Source organism: Gadus morhua, chromosome 20, assembly GCF_902167405.1.
Source record: "Gadus morhua chromosome 20, gadMor3.0, whole genome shotgun sequence".
Lineage (NCBI taxonomy): Eukaryota > Metazoa > Chordata > Actinopteri > Gadiformes > Gadidae > Gadus > Gadus morhua.
Window position 1 is genome coordinate 14,460,381 of NC_044067.1, and position 18,471 is coordinate 14,478,851.

The window sequence follows — 18,471 nt, forward strand, 5'->3', positions numbered from 1 at the left end:
AAGGCAAGAAGGAACTTATGTATTGTCAATGGGCAGGGGCACCATAGTGCCAAAGACTGCACAAAAGCAATAGGTGAAATCTTTTGTGTAACCCAAAACCGTCATTTCGTCTTTCAGGAATGTGTGCGTCGGTGGACGTCACTGCTGCACCACATCTGTGGTGTGCATAGATGGGAGGAGGCTGGGGTTGAACATACATGTCATCATGCACCATTGACGGAGGAGGAACAACGAAAAAGAGGTGGATGAAGTCTGATTCTCCAGCGTTCCGGGCTGTGAAAGACGTAGTCCTGGGAAAGAATCTTCTGCGTGACTTGCAGCAGATGGCCCTTTTCAAGCACACAGGTATGCCTCCAAAATAATTAACTTGAGATCTGGAGAAATGTTTTATTCCTATGACTAAAGTTTTACAACTACGCATGATTATATGTAGCAATACTCTACTGTGCCTCTCGAATAACCAGGACACTGTAGTTCTAAAAGTAGTTGTTTTAAATCTATCTTTCTGAACTATTTCTGAACACATGTTATTATTTAATTTTATCGAATATATTTTGACGGGTTAAATTGAACCTACACAGGGTCCCTTGAGGTATACCTCTCAGGGATGCTGAAGTATGCACCGAAAAGGCTCCACTTCAGCTATGACACCATGCTGGCCCAACTGGCAGTCATGGATCATAACACAAATGTTGGCAGGCCACAGGCTAAAACAGCAGAAGGTAAAGAGAAGTCTGCTTTCTTTAAATCTGTCATAAATACATTTTCTAATACTTGAAAGATAAATGTCAGCTTTGTGGATCATCAACATTCTAGCACCATATAGTCCATAATTGTACCGTGTAGAAATACTCAACGAAGTATGATAATGAAGCAGTACAGCACACTCCTCTTCATCCACCTCATGCTGGATATACTTCACGAACTGAAGCAGCTCAGCCTCTTGTTTCAGAAAGACGGCCTCACACTCCAGATGGTCTCGGATGGGCTGCAGACTAAATGCATGTTTTTTGTAGCTATGCAGGTGAGGAACAATGTTCCCTTATTTTACATTATTGCATATTATATTTAGGCTGTAACAGCTAAAAGTCAGAGTTGTATGATTGAATTGTGGTTTTTGGTGATGAAATTATTATAAATGTTTGTTCATGTAATGCAGACAAACCCAGGCCCAAGGCTGCAGCGGTTCCTGACCGAAGTTGGGACTGGATCCAACTGGCAAGGGGTTGAGATCAACAGGACCAGCACCGATGATGACATCTTTAACAACATCAAGCTTCACCTCACCAACAGCTTCTGTGACTGGCATTCTGAAAGCGGTTTCGACACTATTCGACTTAACCAGCTGGCCAGAAGACACCACCGCCCTGGCTACATTTGGCACAGATGAACTAAATGTCATCATGGAGCATTTCCGCCCAGTCCTGGAGCCATGCAAGGACTTTGTATCTGAGGATGCAGCAAGGCGAGAGTGGCTTGACCTCAAGATCCTGGTTGCCCGTCGCTACAGGCATCTCGATTCCCAGGTGAGTGATCCTCCAGGGGTTTCCTCCCCACCAACAGCAACATTGTACTTAAATAGCACATTTCCTACAAGTAGATTGCAGCACAGTGTGCTTAGGTCCACAAAGAATCCCAGAATAAAAACATGCAGGATGAACAGACTTTCAACCCATTTTCTCAGGTGCTGTGGCAGAGGCTGATCCAGGGTGCCATTGGAAGAGCCGGTCAGTTCCAGCACATGCAGGTGGTAGCAGAGATCAGCCTTGTCCTCCCCATGAGTAGCTCCTGCTGCGAGCGTGGTTTCTCGTGCATGAAACGGGTGAAGTCGGACTGGAGGTCTCGCCTAGCAAATGACACTCTGACCAGCCTCATGCTAATCTCAATGCATGGCCCTCCTCTGGACGAGTACAACTCAATAAAGGCAGTCACTAAATGGTGGAGTACTGGCAGAAGGTTACGTAGACCACAGTTCTGCGACTGAGGGTGATTGTCATCTACAAATAAATTACTATTTCCTCAACATAATGTTTTATGTTTTCATTATACTATCAGTAAGTAACAACTGAAACTGTAAAAAAGATTTATGGGAAAATTCGGGACGATTCAAAATGTTTTTCGGGACGGTTCCGGGACGGTGGTGAAACAAAGTTAATTTTAATCCCTGACACACACACACACACACACACACACACACACACACACACACACACACACACACACACACACACACACACACACACACACACACACACACACACACACACACACACACACACACACAGTAAGCCTCGGCCCGGACCAGCCCGAGGGTTGGTCCTGGACGGCGTGTACCGCCGTCACCCACCAGACGGCGACCGAGAGCAGCCCTTTCGCCTCCCCAATCAGTGTGATGGGGGACACCTGGCCGAAAGCCAGGGAGACTCTTTAAAAGGAGCAGGTGGACTGACAGCACGGCACGCACGGGAGAGCTAGGAAGGAGGTAGCGCTCGGGTCCACGAGCAGCTAGAGGCCCACGGAGGCCCTAGAGACCGCGTCTCCTTCGTGTGTGATTTAAGTTGTAGATAATAAATGCCTTGGATGGCTTGTCCCACACATTAACGTGTCGTTTATACCTGGAACCCGGCTCATTTGGGTAGCGGGTTGCCACATATGGTGGAGAATGCAGGCAGTATGAAGGTCCCACTACGACCCCCTGGTACAGACGCCGACGCCGCCGCCGCAAGAGACGCCGCCGCCGCCGCCGCCGCCGCAAGGGACGTCGCCGCTGCCGCCGCCGCCGCCAGAGACGTCGCCGCCGCCTCCAGAGACGTCGCCGCTGCCGCAAGAGACGCTGCTACCGCCGCAAGGGACGCCGCCGCCGGTGCCGCAGCGGGAGACAAGGCCGCAGTGCGAGACCGGAACGGGACGGCGCCGCCGGCCGACGATATGGTATGATATGGTACGATATGGTACAATATGGTATGACCCAACAAGAGTAGAGTGTGTGTGTGTTACACGGTCCTCATATTGTTGGGTAGCAGTTATTATAGTTTGAACCATTTCTATAGAGTTAGATAAAAAGCCCAGATCCACGTGGGAATTATTTTAACTAACATCTATGGTCCCTACATGCAAAGTCAATGCAGCCCTTGACCTCAGTAATGAGTCTCATTCCAAAGACGATTATGATAGACAGGTGGTAGGAATATATTGTAAATTAAATGAGGATGATCATTAGTATACAAACTAGATTTGATCTATATTGTAATCCAGAATATTTCTGACAGGTTATTGTTGTATTTCGTTTCAGACACCAAGTGGCATGATCCCAGCTCATACTTCAGTGGACCCAGAAGTGAGCCAGAGACCCACTTCATCCATCCAACAGGTTATTGCACACTTATTGTAGATCGTTTCTATTTAAATTGCTGTCTCAGTTCATTCCAATATATATATGAAATGGCTTGTGACTATCACAACCAACCTTTTTGTGCAAAATGTTCACAATATCAACATTTCCATAAGTTGGTTCAATATCATAGCGTTAACAAAATTAGCCTTACCATTTGACAGAACTAACTGCCCATCAAAACATAAAATTAATCTTTATTCTCACTGAATCCTATGTTTTTTTTCCCCTTTGGCAATGATTTTGCCCATTTAACATACTTCTTATCAATTTGCGGGATTTAATTTCTATGGCAGTAGATTCATTTACATTAGTGTTGGGGCTTTTCAGCTTTCTTTGAGGACAAAAGGATAAGTCAAAGTCAGGAACCTTGACTCTAGATGTGTTCAGTCGTCAGGTCCTCATTTTGTACTTAGTCTGTGCAAGGCTTAAATGTGTTTCAGATGACGTCCCAACATGGTATGACCCAACTAGAGTAGAGTATGTGTGTGTTACACGGTCCTCATATTGTTGGGTAGCAGTTATTTTAGTTTGAACCATTTCTATAGAGTTACATACAAAGCCCAGATCCACGTGGGAATTATTTTAACTAACATCTGTGGTCCCTACATGCAAAGTCAATGCAGACCTTGACCTCAGCAATGAGTCTCATTCCAAAGACGATTATGATAGACAGGTGGTAGGAATATATTGTAAATTAAATGAGTATGATCATTAGTTTACGAACTAGATTTGATCTGTCTTATAATACAGAATATTTCTGACAGGTTATTGTTGTATTTCGTTTCAGACACCAAGTGGCATGATCCCAGCTCATACTTCAGTGGACCCAGAAGTGAGCCAGAGATCCACTTCATCCATCCAACAGGTTATTACACATTTATTGTAGATTGTTTCTATTTAAATTAAATAGATGTCTCAGTTCATTCCAATTTGATATGAAATGGCTTCTGACTATCACAACCAACCTTTATGTGCAAAATGTTCACAATATAAACATTTCCATAAGTTGGTTCAATATCATAGCGTTAAAAAAAATTTGCCTTACCATTTGACAGAACTAACCGCCCCTTAAAACATAAAATTATACTTTATTCTCACTAAATCCTATGTTCTTTTCCCCTTTGGCAAAGATATTTTAGTTTTAACTATTTCTATAGAGCCTTACATAAATAGCCTAGATCCACGTTTGAATTATTTTACTTACAACTGTGGTCCCTACATGCATAGTCAATGCAGCACAGTATAATATATCCTAATTCCACGTTTCAGTACTGTGTTTATACAAAATAATATTTATTGTTCATCATTTCATTCAAGGCAAGCAAGTCCTCTGGAACTGTCCCCTTCCACCAGTGTCCAACTGCAGAGCAGGTAAGAACGCTGCATTCTGGTCATAAGTTCAAATAGTTCATATTTTCACCGCTTGGGGTAATTAGGATGTGAGGAAACATTGTAGACCTTCAAGTAAGTATTTTCATTTTGATTTGTAAAGCTTAGAAAAAGCTGCCGTCTGAAAAATCTGAAGCGCCATCATGGTCGTTGTGAAGATCGTTACCAGGAGGCTCAAAAAGAGATAGCCAAGAGATCTTTGATTCAGGTCACCAGAATTAATTATTCGGTGAGTTTGTAGATGTTATGCACATTGTGATGGTACTATAGGGAGTATGATACCCTAGCTATTAATGCATGCGTAAGTTATTGACAGATTTAGTAGCTTTTTCTTCTCCATTTTCCTTCAGACCTCCACTGACTTATTTGAGGAATCTTCGGATGCTACGGACTATGATGATGCTGACTATGTTCCAGACTCATGTGGCAATTCCTGGGATGCTTCAATTATAAGTACTGCTCGTCAAGAACTCAAAACCATGAAGGGGGATGGTGCCACCAGTTCAGAGGTACCTAGAACATTAAGTTCTTCAAAGATGAGCAGCAATCATTGTGCTTCAGTGATAAGCTGCAGTGCCAATTCATTAAAGAACACATCACAGCAGAAAAGCTCCATAAATGTCACACCATTGCCAATAAAAGCAAAAGGAAGCAAGTACAACAAGAAGCAATTTTGTCTTTATTGTAGAAAGGCCATTTCTAAATTGGCAAGACATCTTGAATCCGTCCACCGTGAAGAGCCTGATGTTGCAATGGCTTTCAGTTTTGATAAAAGATCCCGCAAAAGAAGCGAGTTGTTACGCTCTATTAAGAAGAGAGGAAACTTTGACCATAATGCTGAAGTGGCAAGCTGTGGCACTGGAGAGATGGTTGCTTGTAGAAGACCCAGTACTGCAAAACAATCTGATGACTTCCGTCACTGCAAATTTTGCGAAGGACTGTATGCAAGAAACTCTTTATGGAGACATGTGAGAAACTGCCCGAAAAAGTCTGTTGAGGAAGAGCCTCAAGTTGGCCGAAAAAGGATTCAAATGCACTTACCAAGACCTGACTCAGTTAAGGAAACTGTTTGGAAGATTGCTTGTGAAATGAACCAGGACGACGTTTCTTCGGTTGTAAGGAGTGAAACTGTAATCCTTTGTATCAGCGAGTCACTGTTCAACTCCAGGAAACCGCATGAAAGAAGGAATGACTACATACGCCAAAAAATGAGAGAGATGGCAAGACTATTGATAACGGCAAGAGCTATAACACCTTTGAAGAGCACCGAAGACCTTGTTATGCCTTGTAACTTTCCGCATGTGATACAGGCAGTTAGATCTGTTGCTGGTTATGATGTCGAAAGCAACTCGTATAAAATCCCATCTTTGGCTTTGAAATTGGGACACAGTTTAGCCAAAGTTGCAGGCATTGTGCAATGCAATGCCATCATTGCAAATCGCCCTGCCGTTGCGGAGTCTGCAAAGCAATTTGCCACTCTACATCAGAGAAAGTGGACGGAGTCCATTTCTGACGCCGCATTGGGAACACTTCAACAAGCCAAATGGAATAAACCACAGGTTTTACCCTTTACAGAGGATGTGTCGGTGCTGCACAAGTTTCTTGCTGCTGAGCGTGTTAAGCGCATGAAAGACCTTGAGGAAGAACCCAACAGCAAAAGCTTTGGAAATCTTGCTAAAGTGACTTTGACGCAGGTAGTACTATTTAACAGAAGGCGGGAAGGTGAAGTTTCAAAAATGGAGCTTCAGACTTTCACATCCAGGGATCGCACAGAGCTGAATCCAGACATTGTGAGGGGCCTTACCGACTTCGAGAGGAAGCTTGCCGAGCACTTTGAGAGAGTTGAGATTCGTGGTAAAAGGTCAAGAAAGGTTCCAGTGCTTCTAACCCCCGACATGATCGCTGCTATGGACCTCCAAATGAAAAGCAGGAAAGAGTGTCAAGTCCACAAAGAAAATGTGTACATGTTTGCACGGCCAGGTGTCCTTTCCCATTACAGAGGCTCTGACTGCTTTCGTAAGTATGCAAAGCAATGTGGTGCAAAGAACCCAGAGGCACTCACCTCAACAAGATTGCGGAAACAAGTGGCCACTTTGTCCACACTACTAAATCTGAAAGAAAATGAAATGGATCAACTTGCCACCTTTCTAGGACACGACATCCGTGTCCATAGAGAATTCTATCGGCTTCCAGAGAGTACCCTTCAGCTCGCAAAATATCACTCGAAAAAGGAAGACTGCCTTACCTGCAGGGGAAAGGGCTGGATGACATTGAGGTCAATCCTGAAGGTAACATTTTATTTGAAATATAGTTTTTAACCACTTCAAATATAACTATTATAAGTGTTCTTAGTCCTTAATTTAAATGATTTGCCTGAACTGTTTTTTCCCTAACCAGATGAAGTAGAAATGAGTGACGATTCCAGCGAAGAAAACGTTGCTGACCTACATCAATGCAAAGGTATCCTGACTTGTATATATGCGGTAATATCTTTAAGTTATGTCACATAAATTAACATTTCTGGGGGATTATCGAAATGATCCTCAAGTAATTCTACATTCATGAATTTGCATTCAGCTTATGTTTACATCTGAAATCTAAATGAATATATAATGTAGAATTGCATATTGCCTGACACTGAGGTTGTTAACAGTGAATAATGCAAGCAAACCAACGTATTGTCAGAAAGCTCATAGAATAACATCACAATCATTATTACTTTGCAAAGGCTCAATAACTGAGACTGCTAGGGACCAGACACTTCTGAGGCACACTCCTGAGTCAACCAGCCTGGACAACATGGAGGGCACTTCCGAGTCAACCAGCCTGGACAACATGGAGGGCACTTCCGAGTCAACCAGCCTGGACAACATGGAGGGCACTTCCGAGTCAACCACCCTGTACAATATGGAGGGCACTTCCGAGTCAACCAGCCTGGACAACATGAAGGGCACTCCTGAATCAACCACCCTGGACAACATGGAGGGCACTCCTGAATCAACCACCTTGGATGACGTAAACATGAGTCACAAAATAGTCACATTCCAAGCTTCTTCAAAGGGCTCCAAAAGAAAGCAAGGTTAGTCAGCATTTTGTATTCATTACTTTATTAGAAAAATGTATTGATAACATATATCATATAACTACTAACTAGAATCCTTTGTATCATATCCCCCATTTGTCACGTTAGCAGAGCCATTGTTCCATTGTTAATCAGTTGTATTTTGTTTCCATTTATGAAAGCTGTGAAGGTGAGAAGCAAGTGGACAGGTGAGGAAGTGAAGGCTGTTGAGCGGCATTTGCTTAACTTCATTACAAGCTGCAGAATACCTGGTAAAAAGGACTGTGACTCCTGCCTCCAGGCAGAGCCAGTAGCTCTGAAAGACCGAGACTGGGTTGCCATCAAGTACTACGTACACAACAGAAACGTAGCATTAAAAAGGAAGATGACTAGGTAGATCCATTCCAATTGATCTTGGTTTTTGCTTGTATTTTTTTTGCTGGCACTCAATAAAAGTAAGAAATGCAAAAAGTGTTCCGCCTTTTTTTATTACGTGAATATTTGCTACAAATTTTTATATATTGTCACAAATAACAATAATACGACTTAAACAGTAGACTGAGAATATATTATATTTAAGAGCTATGCGAACATGGATAGTCCTTTCTGTTGAAGGTTACCCGGGCTGTCTGGGGTTTTGACATTTCTACATATATAACCGGACCCCAGTTAAAATACAGATCCTATTTTGTGTATTCTAGGGTCTTTATAATTCACATTAACCTGAAAATAGAGTGTCTGTGTGTATGGGCTAGTTGCTATGGGACTTATAAGTCACATAAACCTGAAAATAGAGTTTGTGTGTGTGCTGTCTGGTTGCTATGGGCCTTATAAATCACATAAACCCGAAAAGGTCCTCATATGTAGCATTAAAATCAGGTCTGAACAAAAATATAGCCCTAGCCTAAATCTGAACAGATGGTTGCATTCTTAGAATCAAGGAATGGAAATATTCTGATTCCCAGGTCTCTTGGACCTTGGGAAAGGCATGTCCCAATTTGTCACGTTTTTTTCATAAGTCCTGATATAGGCTATAAACCCGTGTGTGTGTGTGTGTGTGTGTGTGTGTGTGTGTGTGTGTGTGTGTGTGTGTGTGTGTGTGTGTGTGTGTGTGTGTGTGTGTGTGTGTGTGTGTGTGTGTGTGTGTGATGATGTCGAGGTGTCCTCCAGAGATGAGAGTGTCATACATAACATGCTGGCCAGAACAGATGAATTTCTTCACTGGTCAAAGCTGGAGGTGAAGCACACCAAGTGTGCAGCTCTTTATGAGCGACGCAGTGGTGGCAATCGCTGCTATAAAGCCAAATCTGACAAACCGCCCTCCTTCACAATAATGGGGCAGCCTATCAGGGTCTCCTCACGCCAAGAGTCATACACCTATCTTGGCCATAACATCAACATTGCGGGTGAGTGGGGGGAGCAGGCACAGGAGCTATGTAGTGCCTATAAGAACAGAATCGATCTAATTGATTCCTCCCCACTCCCTGTAGTCATGAAACTGGACGCTATCAGAGAGGTGGCCCTTGCAAAGGTTCAACACCTCTTTGCAAACGTTCACATCCTGCAAAATGTCTTACAAGACATGAACAATAAAACAGTCCAGGCTGTCCGAAAATGGCTAGGGCTGAACTCACTCTACCCGGGACCTCATCTTCCTCTCACGTAAAGAGGGGGGGCTGGGTGTCCCAAACGTGGAATGGGTATACACTGCTACCAGGCTGACACACCTCCTCAGCATGCTCAATAATGATGACACTACTGTCAGAGAGCTTGCCAGAGCTTCCCTCATGCTGGACCTCAGGAAGAGGAAGGTCCCTCTGGCCAAAGCAGGCCAGGACAGCTTCTTAGGCTTTGGGAGGAAAAGCAGCGGGAAACTGGACACACAAGCTGCAGGCTTTGGAGTTCGGTCGGACTGGCCGGACCTAAATGATCTGTGCAACAGAATGTCAGTCAAACTGGAATGGACACAACACAACTCACACACAGCACCACAGGCATCTGATGCAGTTGTCACCGACCCTTCTGTAACCGCAGAGGCAACTGTATATCACAACGAGGCACAACACATACTACAGAACACTACAGCGAGGAGATTTCTTCTCAACATAAAACAGAGACCAAACAACACTGGACTGGACTTAGAATGCAGGGAAAGCTAGCATGCCTAGACTTTGCCGACCACTCTGCTTCCCACTCCATGTACAAAAATGCTGCTGTTGGGGTGGACATCCTCTGTTTCACTGCCAAAGCAAGGCTGCAGGTGCTACCTACCAAATACAATCTGGCATTATGGTATCCTGCACACCACCATCCACACTGTATAATGCACTCTGGCCATCAACTTGAATCAGTTGCCCATGTTGTGAATGGCTGTACTATGTACAAAAGGACTGTATATTGCACGCCATGACCGACTTGTTGATCTTATTTCCAGTAATGTTAAGGAAGTATCTTTGGAAAATGTAACCATGTACAAACATTCACGCATCAGGCCGGAATGGTTTAACAGCCCTATTGATGTGATGTGTAACATCCCAAATACCCCTGATGTTGTGTTTTTAAACAGAGACAGAAGAGAAGTGCTCCTACTTGAGATAGGCTGTGTATTTGACCTGTACATGGAAATGGCTTTCAACGATAAAATCCTTAAATACCAGCCCATTCTGGAAATTCTAAGGGACCTAGTCTACCAATGCAAGCTAATAGTGTTTATTTTTGGAAGCTTGGGGCATGTCCACAACCGTGTTTTCAGTGGGTTAAGGCTGGCTGGGCTCTCCAGCAGAAAATCAAAACAATTAGCAAAGTTCTGCTCCATATCAGCAGTGATAGGCAGCCTGGCAGTGTGGCGCAGGAGATGTTTTTTGTACCCTTGAACAATGACTTGTCTTATCTCTGAAATATTTGAATCTTGTCTCTTGTAATGTGATTGGTGGATTCAAATAAAGAATTAAGTGTGTGTGTGTGTGTGTGTGTGTGTGTCATTCAAGACAAAATACATTCATAGATTAGAGTGGAGGAATGTAAGCATTTCCACATGCTTAGGAGTCAGGCTTGCCCTTTTTTTGGAAACAATGTTCCCAGCAACTGAGAAAAGCCTTTCAGATGGCGTTGATGTGGCAGGTATAGACAAATAAGATTTGGCTACTGCAGCCACGGTGGGGAACCTTATGGCGTTATCCTTCCACCATGTAAGGGGGTTATCATCCCTTGGGATAGGGTTTTCCCCAAAATACGACATCACCTCTTTCCTGACTGTCTCACTGTCCCCGTCACCATCCTCCTGGTCCATGTTTACTTCGTCTTCCCCCTCAGAATCTGAGCCCAACAAAGTGTCCAACAAAGAGCAGGACCTCTTCTTTGGTGGGGAGCTTGCTGAGGCTTCCTGCCTCACAGCTGCCTGTAACAATTTATGCTTCCTTTTGATATCAAGAGCAAAACTCTGTATTTGCACTTGGAGTTTGAGAGCATCATCTGCTGGAAGGAACTTCAATTTCCGAAAACGGGGATCAAGTGCAGCAGCAATGAGAGACACATTTTTCCCACCCTCTTTAAATACAAACACCTGCTGCCACCTTGACAATATCCCCTCTTCTGCTTAGGTCTAGAAAAAGGTCATGGCAGCAGAATCAAATGATTTTTTGCGGGTGGATTTCAGGAGACCCTTCAGCAGGGGGGGGAGAACAGAGGCTGTGACATAAGATTGACCACTAAGGAAAACCGTGGCTTGCTCATAGGGCTTGAGCACAACCTCCAGTTCCTCCAGAAGAGTCCATTGATGGTTTTTCAGATCAAGATAGTGCTTTCTGATTTCTGGATCTGATAGTGTCGCAACCACCGGCCATCGCTGCTCTAAAACACGTTCAATCATGTAGTATGAACTGTTCCAACGGACTGCTACATCCTGTATCAGTTTATGTTCAACTGTGCCCATATGTTGTTTAAGCTTCAGCTTAGTGGTAGCTGGCTCACTTTTCTTTATGTGTTTTACAAGGCACCGTGTAGCTGCGAGTGCCTTGTCAATCTCAGGGTTTTTCATTGCGTTGTTGACTACCAGTTGAAGTGTATGCCCAGCGCACCGATGGGATACCACCCCAAATCTCTCTTCCAAGATTCTGAGAGCTGCCACAATGTTACTTGCATTGTCATGGACGATAGCAAGGACATTCTCAAACGAAATGTTGAATTTTACTGCCACATTCTCCAGCCATAAGGCAATGTTTTCTGCTGTGTGGCGTTCTTCAACTGGCAGTGTTATCAAATTGAAGGAGACAAGCTCCCAATTGTCATCAATGAAATGACAAGTTACCCCTAAGTAGGCTTCTGTCACCAGACTGGTCCAGGCATCAGTGCTAAGGGAGATTTTGGATGTGGCCATTTTAAGTTTGTTTTTCTACTGAAGTTTCATACTTCTTCTCGATCAGAGTAGTGAAATGGCGCCTAGAAGGCAGAGTGTAACCTGCTTGGAAGGTGGTCAGCATTTCTTTAAATCCCTCGCCCTCAACCATAGAAATTGACCTCATGTCTTTGTAAATCATTGATACGACGCTCTCAGTAAGTATGGCAGCCTCCTGGGGGGTGCAGGGGGTTGTATTTTTCTAGCGAAAGTAATTTTCCACACTATTCTTCTTATCCCTGAAAACAAAGTACACACACATTAAAATAAATATAATAAACCAACAACAAAGAAACACAATATACGATTTTTCAATGTATCCACCTCAGCAGAGGCTATGCCCTATGATTATAATCAATCAAGTAGGCTAATCAAATCCTATGTTTGTAACATAAACGTCACTTGCGCAGTCATTGCATGACAGTGAACACAGTTACTATTACATGCGCCAATTTTTCGTTAAAAACCGGAATAGCACTAGTTCTGGCATCTAACTGTGCTCACTGACATGCCATGACTTGCTCAAGCGTTGTAATTTCACACGTTGAATACATGACTATATTACATGTAGTAATTAATTACACCGAAAACATACACTACATACCCTAAAACTTTAGGTTTCGACAATGTATTATAGCCTACTTCAACATCAAGTGCAAAGTGGGGAGTTGAAAAAAAGCTTACGGTGCTCGGTCATCTGCAGCTGCTCCCGGGTGGCGCCTCTTCAAGTGCTGGTGCATCGCCGTGGTGCTGGAATGGAAAGCCATCTCCAGTTTGCACAGCCGGCATATCACCAAATCGTTTCCTTTTAAATGAAAATATTCCCAGACTTTTGAAGAACGACTGCGTGTCGCCTTGCATTTTAGGAATTCTGAAGAGCCACTCGCGTTATTACGCTCCTCCGCTGCCATCTTTATTTTGCGTCTTTCGAATCGACGCGCATTTTTCGCTTCAACGTAATCGATTACGTCTTCCCAGCCCTAACACACACACACACACACACACACACACTAGAGCTGTCAAGCGATTAAAATATTTAATCGTGATTAATCGCATTAATGTCATAGTTAACTCACGATTAATCGCAAATTATTTTTCTATGCTAAATATCCCTTGATTTTTTTGTCCCATAATTCTTCTCATTTTAATTATCTTATCAACATGGTGAAGTGCATCGGCTTGCCTTGTGCAAATGATTTTTTATTGATAACAACATTGGCATATACTGATCAAAACAGGACGATACAAAAAAAGAGCCTATAGTGCAATTAAACGACTGCTTTGAACAAATGTAATTTGAACATAGCAGTCAGGCTAATGCTTTTTTTAAAAAAAAGGGGATCTTTGCCGGGCAGCGCTTATGCACCTCCGCCCTCAGCGGGGCTCAAGCGGGAGACATTCGCCCCCAACAATCCCTTTCTCCTCCATGTCGTGGTTCATGTTCTTGAGGGAGTCAAAGCCAAAGTTCCTTCCCCCCCAATTCATTCTCAACCTTGGCTGAGATAACCCCCAATACGAGTCTCGTTGTAGAAATACCAGAGACGAGAGTCCGACGTGTTATGCGCCATCACACCAACAGCAGAACGGTTATCCAAATAACAAGGAAGTGTACAACACTTGCGTTACAGTCCTGGAGCTCTATATCTAAATAATATCATATAATACATAGATATCTATATTAGGGATGGGCGTGAGGAATCGATTACTCGAGTACTACTCGTTACAAATGAACTCGATTGGAGGAAACACAAACTTGAGTTAAAGTTTTCTGAAAATGTATACATTTTCTGTTTGGCGCCACTGGTGCGTGCCGTGCGCACAACGAATACGTCAAAAGATGGCGGTTAGAACAAAACGAAGCGAAGTCTGGAAAAAAATTTATGAAATAGGAGATCATAAGGTTGAATGTAAATTATGTCAAACCAAATTGAGCTATCAAAGTACAACAAGTACTATGCGGCAGCATATGCTCCTAAAACACGGCGATGTGTTCGGTAAAGCAGACCCGCAGCAACCTAGTGTGTCGGCTATTTTCACCGCCGCAAAACGTAGCTGTAATCCCGGCCGGGGAGAGAAAATCACAACGCTGATTACATCAATGATCACAAAAGAGATGCTGCCTCTGAGTTTTGTGGATCACAAGGGGTTCCATGATCTAATGGCCTTTATAGAGCCTGAATACACGGTGCCATCGCGGCGCACCATCACTGCTCGAGTGGAGAAAATGTACGAGGAGAAAAGCGAGCAGTCAAAGGCCGACCTGGTGACAGCCAAAAAGGTTGCAACAACAACAGACGCGTGGACTTCCCTCACAACTGAGTCCTACGTTACAGTTACCTGTCACTATGTGGGAGATGACTGGGACCTGAAGACAGCGGTGCTGGAGACTCGTAGCTCGGATGAGAGACACGCAGCAGAGAACATCGCTGCTCATCTCTGAGCTGTCACTGAGGAGTGGAGAGTTCACGATAAAGTAGTAGCTCCCTGTTTCGCCCATACGCTACAATTAGCAATTAATGACGGCTTTAAAAATTTGAACATCAACCGTGTGGTCGCAGCGTGCAGCAAGTTGATTTTCACTTCCACCACAGCACAGTGGCATCTAATGCTTTAAAAATAAAGCAAGCGCTACAAAACCTCCCAACACACAAATTGATCCAATACTGCCGGACACGATGGAACTCTTGAAATTAGAATTTTTGAAATGATGGAGCGACTGCACGAGCAGAGATGGGCTGTGACCGCAGCGCTTTCGGACAGGACGGTGACGAAGCTGGCCGATGCGAGGACCCTTGAGCTGAAGGACGAAACGTGGAAGAGCATTGAAGAGATCTTGCCATCACTGAAGTCCCTCAAATGTGCGACTGCAGCTCTCTGCACTGAGACTCATGTGTCTCTGTCCATGGTGCTCCCAGTCGCGAAGAGCCTGCTTGAAAAGCATCTTGAGCCAATGGAAGGGGAATCAAAGCTTGTAGTGGACTTCAAGAGAACCGTCGCCGGCTCCCTCCGAACCCGTGTAAGGCCGCTTGAAGAAAATATCAGCCAAGGTAATTAATTAAGCCGCTGGCTGTTTATTAATATTGCTTTGCTCTTTAAATAGTTATGTTTTTTGCCACTAAAACAAATTTACATTTATTAATTGTGTGTGTGTGTGTGTGTGTGTGTGTGTGTGTGTGTGTGTGTGTGTGTGTGTGTGTGTGTGTGTGTGTGTGTGTGTGTGTGTGTGTGTGTGTGTCCTTGCTTCTGCGCTTGACCCGAGACACAAACACCTTCGGTTTTTGGATCCAGCACTTCGCCTCCGCACCCAAGAGAAGCTGTCGGAACTGCATGACGGGGTTACATTGCAAGGCCCAGATGACATGGGGGAAAGTAGTGAAGCACAAGCCTGCAGCGTCGAAAGCACTTCAGAGGCACTTGACACCCTCTTCGGGGAGGACTACTACGTAAATACTAGCGATGTCAACGAGCTAGAAGCGTATTTCAATGAGCCATGCATCCGTCCACATCAAAACCCCATGGAGTGGTGGAAGTCAAACGGGGATCGGTACAAAAAACTGAGCGTTCTGGCAAAGCAGCACCTGGTTATCCCCGCCACCTCCGTGCCAGCGGAGCGAGTGTTCTCCGCCGCGGGACTGATAGTTAATAGAATGCGCTCTCGTCTGTCTCCAGAGCACGTCGATATGCTGGTTTTTCTCACAAAGAATTGATTTCGGTTTTCGCATAATGTTTCGTTCTTTTTTTTAAACCGTTACAGGCCTTTGTTTGGTGATTGTTACTGGCCTTTGTTCGACGCATATTTATTTGTTATTGTTAAGGATGCGTTTACTTTTGAACGTTAATAATATGTAATGTAATAATTAATAATAGGTTATATTAATAAATAATGAATAGTCTCTGATAACTCTGACTCTGACTGATTGAGAATAAGCATTAGGCTACATGTTGGGTTGGTGATATTGCCGTTAGCGTTAAAAAAAAAATAGATAAACGAGTACTCGATTGATCCTCGAGGAATTCCATCGATCACTCGAGTTTGGAAATTACTACTCGTGCCCATCCCTGATCTATATCATATAACATATTGTGTGCGCCTCCAGACGATATTATGAATCACAAACGACTTTGTCGGGTTCTGCGACGTCTCTGGTTCTTCCACTTTCACATCAACCTGAAGTCGACTGAACCGCGCGCTGCCTGCTGCCGGCTGCCCGCTGCCGGGCGATGGTGCCTCGCGGCAACCGGCAGCATGTTGCAGTTCATGTACTTCAGCGAGTCAAACCAAAGTTCCTTTCCCCCAATTCCTTCTCAACCATGGCTCAGATAACCCCCACGACAGTCTCGTTGTGGAAAAACAAGACACGTCAAAGAACCGACAAGAAACACTTGCGTTACAGTGTGTGTATTCACATTGATGTGGACGTTGAAGAACCAGGAACGTCGGAGAACCCAACGCGGTCGTTTGAGATTCATAATATCGGCTCACACAGCATCTGGCCGTGATAATATATATTATATGATATAGATATCTGTGTAGGCTATATGATAATATTTAGATATAGAGCTCCAGGACTCCCGTGTGTTCTAGAATATTTACAGAACACGGCTAAAGGCTGTGTGCGCCTACCATTGTGATACATCCACTGTAAACAGAGCGCATGGTACCGCACGGGGCTGCAAGCTGCTCAGGGCCACACCCCCACCCTCCTCCTTGACACACCCACCGAAACAGCGCATTTGGGGGAAGCTCAATGTGCGACTGGCTCGGAGTGGCTGTAACTCTGCACCACGGCTGAATTTCGGGAACGTCTTTGAATACTGCGTTATTTGCCCACTAGTGTTGAGCGGGAACTCGAAAACTACTTGACAGCAGCAGATGCAGACAGTGAGATGGACCAACTGCAATGGTGGAAGGTGAATGAAAGGAACTTCCAAAGACTTGGCGGCCTTGCAAAGCACTATTAGTGCATCCCTGCAACCAGCACACCCTCCGAGAGGGTATTTAGCACAGGGGGGAACATTGTGACCTGCCACAGGGCAGCTTTAAAACCTGAGATGGTGGATACACTTGTCTTCCTTGCTCGCAACTTGTGAGAAACAGTATTGCAATTTTTTGTTTCATTGCAGCACAAGTTAAATGCACTTCATGTTTTTCGTTGTTGTTTTTTAAAGCTGCTAGAATTTGTTCTGTGAAACCTTAGAGCTTGTTAAGCTGTTTTTGTGTATTACATTTGTTTTTGTGTATTACATTTTCTTTTTTACCAGAAAATAAAAAGAAATTATCCAAAAATTGTGATTTTGTTCATATCGTGATATAAAATCGAAATCGGAAATTTGGTGGGGGGGGGGGAAATTGAAATATAACTTTTTCCCATATCGCCCAGCCCTAGTTTGGAGTGCATGAAAGATAGATTTTTTTCTTCTGATTTAATTTAGTCTTCTGTCCTGTTCTGTGTCATTTTAGAATATGTTCCAGCTCAAAAGTCCAAGGCATTTCAAGACCTCTTTGGCGATACGTTCAGCACTGCAGAACCTACGCAGAAGACTTCCAGAGACCTAGCCAGTGCAGAAGTTGCTAAGTACAAAGAGACTGCCCCTTTGCCCCTGCGAGGTAATGTGTTGGAGTGGTGGAAAACACACCAGACCGAGTTCCCTCTCCTGGCAAACCTTGCCAAAACCTACCTCTGCATTCCTGGTACTAGTGTACCTTCAGAGCGTGTTTTCCGCACTGCAGGAGACATTGTCCGTTCTGAACGCAGTGTTTTAACTCCTGAGCATGTCGACCAGTTGGTTTTTTTAAAGAAAAACCTCCCAAAGGACACTGGAGGACGTATTTGACTCTTGTAGAGAAGAGAAATCCACTTCGACTGACAATGTGAAATGGTTACAAATACATTTGCTTTGTTCTGAAAGGTAATTGTCCATGTTCAAAATTCAAGATATCACAGGCTCTTTAACTTTAGCCATAAAAATGTTTTTGCACTTAAATGCAAAGTGGAACTTTATTCTTTGTATTTGTTTTAAATATGTGGGAGAGCTCAGAAATAAAATGATGAAATTACATTTGGTTACAAATACATTTGCTTTGTTCTGAAAGCTAAGATTTACTTGGTTTTTTAGCAGTGGGCTCAACTGATGGCTAGATACAATGTATCTGCACTCAAAATTGATGCGTTTTTAGAATAAAACTGTCCACACAGGTTGGGATGTTCAACATTGAAGATCAGAGGCTCTTTA

The 18,471-nt window shown here is 43.8% G+C and overlaps 1 protein-coding gene across 1 annotated transcript; it reads left to right on the forward strand.

Annotated features, from left to right (window-relative positions):
* Positions 1 to 6,519: 6,519 nt before the first annotated feature.
* LOC115533528 (uncharacterized) lies at positions 6,520 to 8,558 on the forward strand. Its single transcript, XM_030344070.1, has 4 exons — positions 6,520 to 6,644; positions 6,977 to 7,071; positions 7,181 to 7,243; positions 7,512 to 8,558. Exons 1-4 carry the CDS (start codon positions 6,520 to 6,522, stop codon positions 7,865 to 7,867), a joined length of 639 nt encoding a protein of 212 aa, XP_030199930.1. The 3' UTR covers positions 7,868 to 8,558.
* The last annotated feature ends 9,913 nt before the right edge of the window (positions 8,559 to 18,471 follow it).

Excerpts from the sequence above, each read along its gene's own strand:
- LOC115533528 (XM_030344070.1), top strand. The coding sequence starts at position 6,520 with ATGGAGCTTCAGACTTTCACATCCAGGGATCGCACAGAGCTGAATCCA. Across the intron at positions 6,645-6,976 it reads GTTGAGATTCGTGGTAAAAG|AGAGTACCCTTCAGCTCGCA; the intron begins GTCAAGAAAGGT and ends ATCGGCTTCCAG. Across the intron at positions 7,244-7,511 it reads TGACCTACATCAATGCAAAG|GCTCAATAACTGAGACTGCT; the intron begins GTATCCTGACTT and ends TACTTTGCAAAG.